Genomic DNA, 13812 nt, shown 5'->3' with positions numbered 1-13812 from the left:
TGGATGTGTGATGTCCTTAGGTTAGTTAGGTTTAAGTAGTTCTAAGTTCTAGGGGACTGATGACCACAGCAGTTGAGTCACATAGTGCTCAGAGCCATTTGAACCATTTTATTTCTTGGGAACAAGCTTTTATCTTCATCTCGTTGAGTCTGATGTGACGCAAACGTCATTACACAAGATAGCCTTGAACTGATCTGTGTAACAGTAACTAAAATATTGAGCAATGGATACAACAAATTTCCACTACACGTTATCAGATAGTAGGTTTTCGAATACCTCTACGTAAGGCGGAACTGACCAGTAGATGTCACGAGAGGCGGACCTGTCTTTATAACAGCAAGCGGTGAGTACTGTTTTGTCACCAGAGTAGCAGTAAGAGCAGAATGGATGTTCGGAGAGCTCAGAGACTTCGAACGTGGACTGATTATTGGGTGTCTCTTGAGCAACAGATCTATCAGTGAATTTTTAGCTTTTCGAAAGCTGTCCATATCGACTGTTTGTGACGTGCTTGTCAAGTGAAAACGCGAAGGAACAACCACAGGTTAACCAAGACCAGGGAGACGTGATACACTGACGGGCAGTGACTGTTGAGCATTGAGGAGGGTGGTTGCAAAAAATTGCAGGAAATCATCAAAAGGAACCACTCGTGAGTTGGAGTTCTACCAGCAATCTAGCTAGCACGATGTTGATAAGGAGTTAAAAAGAAAGTTTTAGTTTAGTTTTACACTACTGGCCATTAAAATTACTACACCATGAAGATGACGTGCTACAGTCTCGAAATTTAACCGACCGGAAGAAGATGCTGTGATATGCAAATGATTAGTTTTTCAGAGCATTCACACAAGGTTGGCGCCGGTGGCGACACCTACAACGTGCTGACATGAGGAAAGTTTCCAACCGGTTTCTCATACACCAGCAGAAGTTGACCGGCCTTGCCTGGTGAAACGTTGTTGTGATGCCTCGTGCAAGGAGGAGAAATGCGTACCATCACGTTTCCGACTTTGATAAAGGTCGGATCGTAGCCTATCGCGATTGCGGTTTATCGTATCGCGACATTGCTGCTCGCGTAGGTCGAGATCCAATGAGTGTTAGCAGAATATGGAATCGATGGGTTCAGGTGGGTAATACGGAACGCCGTGCGGGATCCCAACGGCATCGTATCACTAGCAGCCGAGGTGACAGGCATCTTATCCGCATGGCTGTAACGGATAGTGCAGCCACGTCTCTATCCCTGAGTCAACAGATGGGGACGTTTGCAAAACGGCAGCCATCTGCACGAACAGTTCGACGACGTTTGCAGCAGCATGGACTGTCAGCTCGGAGACCATGACTGCGGTTACCCTTGACGCTGCATCACAGACAGGAGCGCCTGCGACGGTATACTCAACGACGAACCTGGGTGCACGAATGGCAAAACGTCATATTTTCGGATGAATCCAGGTTCTGTTTACAGCATCATTATGGTCGCATCGGTGTTTAGCGACATCGCGGTGAACGCACATTGGAAGCGTGTATTCGTCATCACCGTACTGGCGTATCACCCTGCGTGATGGTATGGGTGCCATTGGTTACACGTCTCGGTCACCTTTTGTTGGCATTGACGGCACTTTGAACAGTGGACGTTACATTTCAAATGCGTTACGACCCGTGTCTCTACACTTCATTTGATCCCTGTGAAACCCTACATTTCAGCAGGATAATAAACGACCGCATGTTGCAGGTCCTGTACGAGCCTTTCTGGATACAGAAAATGTTCGACTGCTGCCCTGGCCAGCACATTCTCCAGATCTTTCACCAATTGAAAACGTCTGAGCTATGGTGGCCAAGCAACTAGCTCGTCACGATACGCTAGTCACTACTCTTGATGAACTGTGGTATGGTGTTGAAGCTGCATGGGCAGCTGTACCTGCACACGCCATCCAAGCTCTGATTATACATCTACATCTACATCTACATCCATACTCCGCAAACCACCTGACGGTGTGTGGCGGAGGGTACCCTGAGTACCTCTATCGGTTCTCCCTTCTATTCCAGTCTCGTATTGTACGTGGAAAGAAGGATTGTCGGTATGCTTCTGTGTGGGCTCTAATCTCTCTGATTTTATCCTCATGGTCTCTTCGCGAGGTATACGTAGGAGGGAGCAATATACTGCTTGACTCTTCGGTGAAGGTATGTTCTCGAAACTTTAACAAAAGCCCGTACCGAGCTACTGAGCGTCTCTCCTGCAGAGTCTTCCACTGGAGTTTATCTATCATCTCCGTAACGCTTTCGCAATTACTAAATGATCCTGTAACGAAGCGCGCTGCTCTCCGTTGGATCTTCTCTACCTCTTCTATCAATCCTACCTGGTGCGGATCCCACACTGCTGAGCAGTATTCAAGCATTAGGCGAACAAGCGTACTGTAACCTACTTCCTTTGTTGTCGGATTGCATTTCCTTAGGATTCTTCCAATGAATCTCAGTCTGGCATCTGCTTTACCGACGACCAACTTTATATGATCATTCCATTTTAAATCACTCCTAATCCGTACTCCCAGATAATTTATGGAATTAACTGCTTCAAGTTGCTGACCTGCTATTTTGTAGCTAAATGATAAGGGACCTATCTTTCTATGTATTCGCATCACATTACACTTGTCTATATTAAGATTCAATTGCCATTCCGTGCACCATGCGTCAATTCGCTGCAGATCTTCAATGCCCAGGCGTATCAAGGCCGTTATTACTGCCAGAGGTGTTTGTTCTGGGTACTGATTTCTCAGTATCTATGCACCCAAATTGCGTGAAAATGAAATCACATGTCAGATCTATTATAATATATTTGTCCAATGAATAACCGTTTATCATCTGCATTTCTTCTTGGTGTAGCAGTTTTAATGGCCAGTAGTGTAGTTTTAGTTATGTCATGTTCCGTAGATCATTTTCCCGATTATTTTATCGACATGATGTGGAACAAGTCATGTCACAAGATATACACACACACATGAATAGTGCTAATATTAATGTTACTGAAATTTTTTGTTCTACACATGCAACTACATTTAGAGGTACATTTTTTTAACCATTTCTGAAACAGAAATTCGTCCGTGGGATAGAAGGCGCTGTCCAAAAGAAATGATTTTAAGTTGGATTTAAAACTTGATCTGCTACCTGCCAGACACTTTATGTTGTTGGGCAAACGATCAAAGACTTTTTTTGCTGAATAATGTACTCCTTTTTGAGCAACTGACAGCTTCAATAATTAATAGGAAAGGTTATTTTTCCCCTGTAGTGTTGTACATATGAACATCACTGTTCTTCGCGAACTGAGACGGATTATTCGTAACGAATTTCATTAGCGAATATATGTACTCTCATGGTGCAGTTAAAATACCTAACTCCTTGAAAGGGTGCCTACATGACGTCCTTGAGTGAGCACCACTAATTATTATCATTGCTCTCTTTTGTGCAATCAATACTTAATGTCTAAGTGGTGAGTTACCACAGGACATTATTGAGTGGAAATATGCAAAGTACGTTAGGAGGCTGATCTGTTTATTACCCAGACTAGCGATTACATGAAGAGCGGAAGATGCAGAACTTAGTAGTTTGAGAAGGTCAGTAATGTGCTTCTTCCAGTTCAAGTTGTCATCAATGTGAACACCTAAAAATTTAGAGAAGTTTACCCTGTTAACTGAGCCCTGTTCAAATGCTACATCAACTGTCGGTGTGACTCATTTGGTGTACAGAACTGGATATAGTGAGTTTTTTGCAAAATTAAGGGAGGGTCCATTTTCTGAGAACCACTTCATAATTATTTGAAAGACATCCTTAACAATATCTTTAGCTGCTTTTTCTGGAATGGGATTTATTATAACACTCGTGTCATCTGCAAAAAGTACTAGTTCCGCTTGCTGAACGTTAAGTGGGAGGTCATTTACTTGAATAAGGAACAGCAGAGGACCTAAAATTGAACCCTGTGGGACTTCCTTTGTGATAACTCCCCATTCACTAGAATTTACTTCCATCCCTACATTATTTGTGTTATTCAGCACAACTTTTTGCTTTCTGTTCATTAAGTGTGATTCAAACTAGCTGTGTGTGTAGCCTTCAGTTCCATAGAACCTGAGTTTTTCTAAGAGTTCCCGGGTTCGATTCCCGGCGGGGTCAGGGATTTTCTCTGCCTCGTGATGACTGGGTGTTGTGTGATGTCCTTAGGTTAGTTAGGTTTAAACAGTTCTAAGTTCTAGGGGACTGATGACCATAGCTGTTGAGTCCCATAGTGCTCAGAGCCATTTGAACCATTTTCTAAGAGTGTGATAAGATCCACACAGTCAAATGCCTTGGAGAGATCACAAAAAATACCAACTGATGATAATTTGTTATTTAGGGCTTGTACTATTTGATGGGTAAATGTTTAGATTGCATTCTCAGTCGAGTAATCCCTCTGGAATCCGAACTGTGACATGCTGAGTAAATTATTTTCACTTAAATGTGAGACTACTCTTGAATACAGGTACAATGCTCAAGCAACTCCTCATAAACCACACATTTCTGTAGTCAGTGCTAAGTGACTTTTGAAGTGGAGCATAGAGCGACGCCAATGGACAGTGGGTGGCTGGAAACGAGTGATTTAGAGTGATGAGTCACGCTTTACCCTGTGGCAATCCGATGGAACAGGCTGAATTTGGAGAATGCCTTGAGAATGTTACTGCCACCTCGTGTAGTGCCACCAATGGAGTACGAAGGAGGTGGTTTCATTGTATGGGAGTGTTTCTCATGGTTAGGGAGTGATTCCTTTATTGCGCTTAAGAAAATGCAAAATTCGGTTGGATGTGGACATATTTAAGAGCACTGTGTACTGTGTACAGCAGAGAAGAGTTTCCAGACGAGTGTTCGTATCAGCATGAAAATGCGTCCTGTCATGAAACTGCGACTGTGAGGCAGTGGTTGTGGACAACAGCATTCTTGAAATAGGCAGCCTTATCTAGTGTTCTGATCTGAACACAATGGATCACTTTTGGGATGAGCTGGACCCGCGATTTCCTTCTACTCTCATGCTCGCGGTATGACCATGCGGTACATTTGACCTGTGGTCGTCGCACGGTGACGCTGGCAGCAGTACACATACGCAGAGGTGTTTTGGTACATGTCAGAGTACGGTGCACGAGTAAGTGTGCAGACATTTTCAGACGTGCTAATGGTGATTATGTGGTTGAAAATGACTCAAAGAATACTTATTGATGGCTTTACGAGGGGTAGATTACTAGGGCGACTGGAGGCTGGTCAAACACAGCAAGTCGTAGCACGGGCCCTTCGTGTACCGCAAACTATGTTCTCAAGTACATGGCAACGATTCCAGCAGACAGGAAACGTGTCCAGGCGCTACAGTATGGGACGTCCACAGTGTACAATTCCCACAAGAAGACCGATATATCACCATCAGTGTCCGCAGACTGCCACGGAGTACTGCAGGTAGCCTTGCTTGGGACCTTACCGCAGCCACTTGAACAGTAAGCTCCAGACACACAGTCTACAGACGACTGAACAGACATGGTTTATTCGCCCGGAGACCCGCAAGGTGCATCTCACTGACACCTGGTCACAAGAGAGCCCGTAAAGCCTGGTGTCAAACGACTGAACAGACATGGTTTATTCGCCCGGAGACTTGCAAGGTGTATCCCACTGACACCTGGTCACAAGAGAGCCCGTAAAGCCTGGTGTCAAGAACACAGTACATGGTCATTGCAACAGTGGTCCCAGGTTATGTTAACGGACGAGTCCAGGTATAGTCTGAACAGTGATTCTCACCGGGTTTTCATCTGGTGTGAACCAGGAACCAGATACCAAAGGCTTAATGTCCTCGCAGGGGACCTGTATGGAGGTCGTGGTGTGATGGTGTGGTGTGGGATTATGGTTGGTGCACGTACACCCCAGCAAGTCTTTGACATAGGAACTGTAACATGTCAGGTGTACTGGGACGTCATTTTGCAGCAGTATGTCCGCCTTTTCAGGGGTGCAGGGGGTCCCACCTTCCTCCTGATGGATGATAACGCACGGTCCCACCGAGCTGCCATCGTGGAGAAGAATCCTGTAACAGAAGACATCAGGTGAATGGAGTGGCCTGCCTGTTCTCCAGGCCTAAACCCCATCGAGCACGTCTGGGATGCTCTCGGTCGAAGTATCGCTGCACGTCTTCACACCCCTAAGACACCTCAGGAGCTCCGACAGGCACTGGTGCAAGAATGGGAGACTATACCCCAGCAGCTGCTCGACCACCCGATCCAGAGTATGCCAACCCGTTGTGCGGCCTGTGTACGTGTGCATGGTGATCATATCCCATACTGACGTCGGGGTACATGCGCAGGAAACAGTGGCGTTTTGTAGCACATGTGTGTAGGGACGGTTTTCTCAACTTATCACCAATATCGTGGACTTACAGATCTGTGTCGTGTGTGTTCCCTATGTTCCTATACTATTAGCGCCACTTTTGTGTAGTGCCACGTTGTGTGGCACCACATTCTGCAATTATCCTTAATTTATGAACTGAGTGTAGAACCAAGGTCCAACATCACTACCTTCTCTGGTTTCAGCTGATGAGGAAGAATGGGCTGCCATTTCTACACAGATATTCAGACATCTCACTAAAAGTGTCCCCAACGGAATTTAAGCATTCATATTAATATCCAGTAATAGGTGTACAGGTGCTGTTGATCAGATAGTGTGTCTGTAATCTCTCTCGCCTCTGTAGTTAACGAGTAGTGTCTCTGGTTACTGACGCTGAGGTTCCGAATTTGCTTCATGGTGATCACCTCAGGAACTTCTGGTATGGTTAAGGAAAAATGAGAGACTGTTTCAAGTAATAAGCAACAAAACTGGCAGAGAAATCGTTGAGATGGCGTCAGATCTTAATGTTTGTACAAGGCTGTGGGCCATACGACATTATTTACTGTCATTTTAAAACTAAGAAAGGCAGAAAATTAACCTAACTCTTGCTATTATTACCGATCATGTTGGTGTCTGAGTTGGGCCATTGAGGAGAGTCTAGCAACTGACCCAAGCCTTAGATGACGTAGTCGAATGATGGCAGATAGTCTCCTATTACTTCGTGGCACTATGTCAGCTCAGAGAATGCCATGTAGGAAGGTAGTCAATATTCATGAGCAGATGCACTTCATCGCTTAGCAGCTAGCGATTTCCACTGGTTTCAGTTTCATCATAGAACGAAAAAGATGACATGAAAATATCTTCCATCCCACTATCAAACGCGACTTTGTAAGGTAACGCGTTCGACTCCAGATATGTACACATTTTATATTGCGCGGAAACAATTGTACCTTGGTTGTTGAACAGAGCGTCCTGTATCCTACAACTAAGCTTCGGCGTCCTTTAGATGTTCTAACCATGTTACTTAATACTACACATCGGACTTCCCGAAAGCAGTTTCGTCCCTAACACTCTACTTAAAATAACTGTCTCCTTAGCAGCCGAGATCTGTAACGTTCGTTAGGACAGTGGCTACGAAAACGGAGATGGGTGTACGCTATGAGTACGAGTTGGGCAGCTATCACACTTGACGCACGGACAGTGCTAACAGTACAGTATTTAGGTGAATTCGTCGGGAATTATAATGTGAAGGCACACATCCTTTTATAAAGTGTATTCTTATACGTACAGGCATGACATGAAGTAAGCTAAAAAGGTTAGCATGGGGACAATATCTTCCTAACAGTAATGAACGTGTGTGTGAAATCTTATGGTACTTAGCTGCTAAGGTCATCAGTCCCTAAGCTTACACACTACTTAACCTAAATCACCCTAAGGACAGACACACACACCCATGCCCGAGGGAGGACTCGAACCTCCGCCTGGACCTGCCGCACAGTCCATGACTGCAGCGCCCTAGACTGCTCGGCTAATCCGGGGCAGCGTAATGAGCGTGGACTGTCACATTTCACAGTTGGCCATTATCTGAAAACGGCACATATACTGAAATCGCATCATAAATAAATTTTGGCGGAACATTTTCTTGCTACAAATTGTAGGGCTATGAACGCAATCAAAGCACAAAATAACCAATAACTCTGTATATTTCTGTATAAAGAAATTAAATTTTTTGTTTTTTACTTTTAATCCTTGACATGTCCAGTAACCATGTGAAAGTAATGCAAGGATGAATAAAACTACTACTGCTATGCATGCTCTAGTTAGCGTTAATTAGAAGAAGAAATATTTCTGTTGTCGAAACAAACAAAATAATCTCATCCGCTAAGAGATAGTGGTTCGCATAAGATCCGATGTGCCTATTCCTGTTTCAACCTAGGTCAACAACTCAAAAACTTTTTCTGAGGCTGCAGAAAATACTTGTGGCAAATGGAATCTGTTTGCTTTGCTCCTTCTTGAAATATGATCGAGGCTGTCGCACTGTTGTAGATATTGCTTAATAAATATTATATGTATCTTGCTCCACTTCTGTTTCAAGTTCTCTACAGCACCTTTGTCGAAACTGAGTGAAAAACTTCGTAATAACCAGTAAAATCCAGTCAAGTGGTAACTTGTACTCATGGCGTGTCAGATATGGTCATATATGCTACAGGACGTGCCCCAGAGCTTGAATTTGTTCCTTTTTCTGAACAGCCTGTACGCTATCGACATTCCCAGACCTTTACTTCCACTTACCTTCACCAATGTTCTAACGACATCGCCTACTGCCGTCTCTAACGCTCTCGTCGTCAACGGAGCGCTAAACCACAATTTTCCTTCCTTCGCCTATCTAGCTACCTGCGATACCATCTTATTTTTACATGTGTCTCTCCCCCATACGTGTCTCAAAAATGTCTCTGAGCACTATGAAACTTAACATCTGAGGTCATTAGTCCCCTAGAACTTAGAACTACTTAAACCTAACTAACCATAGGACATCACAAACATCCATGCCCGAGGCAGGATTCGAACCTGCTACCGTAGCAGCCGCATGTTCCAGACTGAAGCGCCTAGAGCCGCTCGGCCACAGTGGTGTAACAGATGGAAATTGGAATATAATCCACAGACAAGCAAATGCGCGCTCTTTGGCCTCACCTCTCGACTCTACTGCTGTATTGATTTCCACTTGTTCATCTTATCACTAAGAGGGTCAAGTGCTTAGAACTAACCACGATGAAAACCTAACCCTGGAATGCACACCTTACTATCCATCACAGAGCCTGACCTCGACTATAACTGCTGTTAGGTCACACCTGTGTCCACATCCTTCAATTATTATCTTTACCTACAAGTCTCTAATTTATCCTATTCAAACCTACAGGGTATGTCACTGTTGGCTGGATGTCTACCTTTTTGAAAATTTTCAGATTCTTTGACATACATTTCGCCTTGCCTTCATCCGCTTGCCTCTCCTAACTCGCGTCCTCTTCAACTACATTTCTCTTCCTGAAGGACATAGAAACGGATACATTAACTGGGAAATCTAGTCCTAGCATCAAAAATTGACTCTATAATCACCAGCCCCACTACTCTTCTCCATTACACTTTAATCACGCATACCGCAACTCTAGGACTTTACTGTCCTACTCTGACTGAATGTTAACCGACTACCATTCCTCAACGATGAGACACGTCCTGAAATACAGAATATTCTATCAGTTATGTCTAACCAAGTCTCATCCGACATTCATTCCAGCCTGTCCTTTCGCTTCTTCCTCCTCTTCGCCGGCCTTTGTGGCCGAGCTGTTCTAGGCGCTTCAGTCCGGAATCGCGCTGCTGCTACGGTCGCAGGTTCGAATTCTGCCTCGGGCATGGATGTGTGTAATGTCCTTAGGTTAGTTAGGTTTAAGTAGTTCTAAGACTAGGAGACTGATGACCTCGGATGTAAAGTCCCATAGTGCTCAGAGCCATTTGAAGCTTCCTCCTCTTCCCCTACACACAACACATCGAAAAGGTGCTTCCGATTTAAGCTTCCGAATTTGTCTTCCATGGTCCCATATATAATATATATATTTTTTCCTCCGTCGTGAAAATAATGGTTATCATACACCACTATCACTATCACCAGCCTCAGTCTCATCATTAATGTGCCTTTCCAATTGTTGTATAAATCACGAGTACTCGGCCGAGTTGTTGTTTCCATTTTTCGCAAAAAATGGAAACAATTCGGCAGAACACCCAGAAATGCACTACTAATCAATCGAGCAAAAAAAAAAAAAAAAAAAAAAAAAAGCCCTGAGAGATCACACCAGCTTTTAAAATTTTAAAAATTATAAAATTACATTGTTTTAAGCCGGCAAATTGTTATCTAGTTTTAAACTCACAATTATAGCTTCATTTGAATAATTTTATCGTTGCTATGTCTTTGTTTTGTTTCGAGCCAGCCTTCTCGTGAGGAAGTGAAAAAAATCAATAGACAAAAAGATCATGCTACACTCCTGGAAATGGAAAAAAGAACACATTGACACCGGTGTGTCAGACCCACCATAACTTGTTCCGGACACTGCGAGAGGGCTGTACAAGCAATGATCACACGCACGGCACAGCGGACACACCAGGAACCGCGGTGTTGGCCGTCGAATGGCGCTAGCTGCGCAGCATTTGTGCACCGCCGCCGTCACTGTCAGCCAGTTTGCCGTGGCATACGGAGCTCCATCGCAGTCTTTAACACTGGTAGCATGCCGCGACAACGTGGACGTGAACCGTATGTGCAGTTGACGGACTTTGAGCGAGGGCGTATAGTGGGCATGCGGGAGGCCGGGTGGACGTACCGCAGAATTGCTCAACACGTGGGGCGTGAGGTCTCCACAGTACATTGATGTTGTCGCCAGTGGTCGGCGGAAGGTGCACGTGCCCGTCGACCTGGGACCGGACCGCAGCGACGCACGGATGCACGCCGAGACCGTAGGATCCTACGCAGTGCCGTAGGGGACCGCACCGCCACTTCCCAGCAAATTAGGGACACTGTTGCTCCTGGGGTATCGGCGAGGACCATTCGCAACCGTCTCCATGAAGCTGGGCTACGGTCCCGCACACCGTTAGGCCGTCTTCCGCTCACGCCCCAACATCGTGCAGCCCGCCTCCAGTGGTGTCGCGACAGGCGTGAATGGAGGGACGAATGGAGACGTGTCGTCTTCAGCGATGAGAGTCACTTCTGCCTTGGTGCCAATGATGGTCGTATGCGTGTTTGGCGCCGTGCAGGTGAGCGCCACAATCAGGACTGCATACGACCGAGGCACACAGGGCCAACACCCGGCATCATGGTGTGGTGAGCGATCTCCTACACTGGCCGTACACGTCTGGTGATCGTCGAGGGGACACTGAATAGTGCACGGTACATCCAAACCGTCATCGAACCCATCGTTCTACCATTCGTAGACCGGCAAGGGAACTTGCTGTTCCAACAGGACAATGCACGTCCGCATGTATCCCGTGCCACCCAACGTGCTCTAGAAGGTGTAAGTCAACTACCCTGGCCAGCAAGATCTCCGGATCTGTCCCCCATTGAGCATGTTTGGGACTGGATGAAGCGTCGTCTCACGCGGTCTGCACGTCCAGCACAAACGCTGGTCCAACTGAGGCGCGAGGTGGAAATGGCATGGCAAGCCGTTCCACAGGACGACATCCAGCATCTCTACGATCGTCTCCATGGGAGAATAGCAGCCTGCATTGCTGCGAAAGGTGGATATACACTGTACTAGTGCCGACATTGTGCATGCTCTGTTGCCTGTGTCTATGTGCCTGTGGTTCTGTCAGTGTGATCATGTGATGTATCTGACCCCAGGAATGTGTCAATAAAGTTTCCCCTTCCTGGGACAATGAATTCACGGTGTTCTTATTTCAATTTCCATGAGTGTATAAGCACGTTACCTACTGCAGTTCAACTCAGTTATTTCCCCGAATATTTATTGAGAATTTGCGGTGATTAGATGGTAGCTGACCGGTGTCTGGCGGTCCCCGATGCAGGAGCTTCTTGTCGGTGTTGGACTCGAGGAAGAGCAGGGTGAGGAAGACGACGTAGGCGGCGACGCTGGAGATGAGGCGGTTGATGGGCAGCGACCACTGGCGCACCATGCGGCTCTGCGGCGCCACCACGCACCACCCCGCGATGATGGGCAGCATCGGGATGCGGGTCACAACATCCAGGGCCCGCATCGGCAGCGACCGCGTGCGCCACTCCACCCAATCGCCCGTCCACTCCCACGCCAGCACCTGCAGTAACCAAAGAACCACTGCTGCTTACATTAACAACTATTCTATCAAAGCGGGCAGTGTTGATATCAGTTAACAAGAAGGCCAAAGTAGTGATTCACAAAACAATCGGCCCACATCACTGAACGCGTTCAGCGCTCATCATAATAACTCGAACAGAATGACCTTCTCCATGCTGACCGGCAGGGCCGTTGTGCGGAAAGGTCAGAAAAACTTTTGCAATCAGGCAGCTGAACCTACTCTTCAGGCTCTCCCAGCAAACACTGCTTTTCGACTTTAATTACAGGGTGTCCCACTCAAACCTCCCTGATTCCAAAGACCCAGGGGAAAAAAACCCACAGTAGATACGACAGTGAAAAATGCGCGACATTGTAGACCATCTCAAAGAATTTGTTTATTTATCATCAATACAAGGAAACAAAAGAAAAATTCGGAGTAGGAATTAAAATCCATGGAAAAGAAATAAAAACTTTGAGGTTAACCGATGACATTGTAATTCTGTAAGACACAGCAAAGGACCTGCAAGAGCAGCTGAATGGAATGAACAGTGTCTTGAAAGGAGGATATAAGATGAACATCAATAGAAGCAAAACGAGGATAATGGAATGTAGTCACATTAAGTCGGGTGATGCTGAGGGAAATAGATTAGGAAATGAGAGGCTTAAAGTAGTAAAGGAGTTTTGCTATTTGGGGAGCAAAATAACTGATGATGGTCGAAGCAGAGAGGATATAAATGGTAGACTGGCAATGACAAGGGAAGCGTTTCTGAAGAATAGAAATTTGTTAACATCGAGTATAATTTAAGTGTCAGGAAGTCGTTTCTGAAAGTATTTGTATGGAGTGTAGCCATGTATGGAAGTAAAACATGGACGATAAATACACTCCTGGAAATGGAAAAAAGAACACATTGACACCGGTGTGTCAGACCCACCATACTTGCTCCGGACACTGCGAGAGGTCTGTACAAGCAATGATCACACGCACGGCACAGCGGACACACCAGGAACCGCGGTGTTTGCCGTCGAATGGCGCTAGCTGCGCAGCATTTGTGCACCGCCGCCGTCAGTGTCAGCCAGTTTGCCGTGGCATACGGAGCTCCATCGCAGTCTTTAACACTGGTAGCATGCCGCGACAGCGTGGACGTGAACCGTATGTGCAGTTGACGGACTTTGAGCGAGGGTGTATAGTGGGCATGCGGGAGGCCGGGTGGACGTACCGCCGAATTGCTCAACACGTGGGGCGTGAGGTCTCCACAGTACATTGATGTTGTCGCCAGTGGTCGGCGGAAGGTGCACGTGCCCGTCGACCTGGGACCGGACCGCAGCGACGCACGGATGCACGCCGAGACCGTAGGATCCTACGCAGTGCCGTAGGGGACCACACCGCCACTTCCCAGCAAATTAGGGACACTGTTGCTCCTGGGGTATCGGCGAGGACTATTCGCAACCGTCTCCATGAAGCTGGGCTACGGTCCCGCACACCGTTAGGCCGTCTTCCGCTCACGCCCCAACATCGTGCAGCCCGCCTCCAGTGGTGTCGCGACAGGCGTGAATGGAGGGACGAATGGAGACGTGTCGTCTTCAGCGATGAGAGTCGCTTCTGCCTTGGTGCCGATGATGGTCGTATGCGTGTTTGGCG

At 46.4% G+C, this 13812-nt stretch overlaps 1 protein-coding gene across 1 annotated transcript in view; it reads right to left on the bottom strand.

Moving 5' to 3' along the window:
• The window catches only part of LOC126285417 (short transient receptor potential channel 4-like), a 214960-nt gene that overhangs the window by 128638 nt on the left and 72510 nt on the right, over positions 1–13812 (bottom strand). The window contains exon 6 of the mRNA XM_049984823.1: positions 11904–12174. Coding sequence (XP_049840780.1) covers positions 11904–12174 — 271 coding nt within the window. The remainder of the gene's footprint in view (positions 1–11903; positions 12175–13812) is intronic.

The sequence above is a fragment of the Schistocerca gregaria genome, chromosome 1, assembly GCF_023897955.1.
Source record: "Schistocerca gregaria isolate iqSchGreg1 chromosome 1, iqSchGreg1.2, whole genome shotgun sequence".
NCBI lineage: Eukaryota > Metazoa > Arthropoda > Insecta > Orthoptera > Acrididae > Schistocerca > Schistocerca gregaria.
The sequence above is the reverse complement of the archived record's forward strand: the minus strand, read 5'-3'. Positions and strand labels throughout refer to the sequence as shown.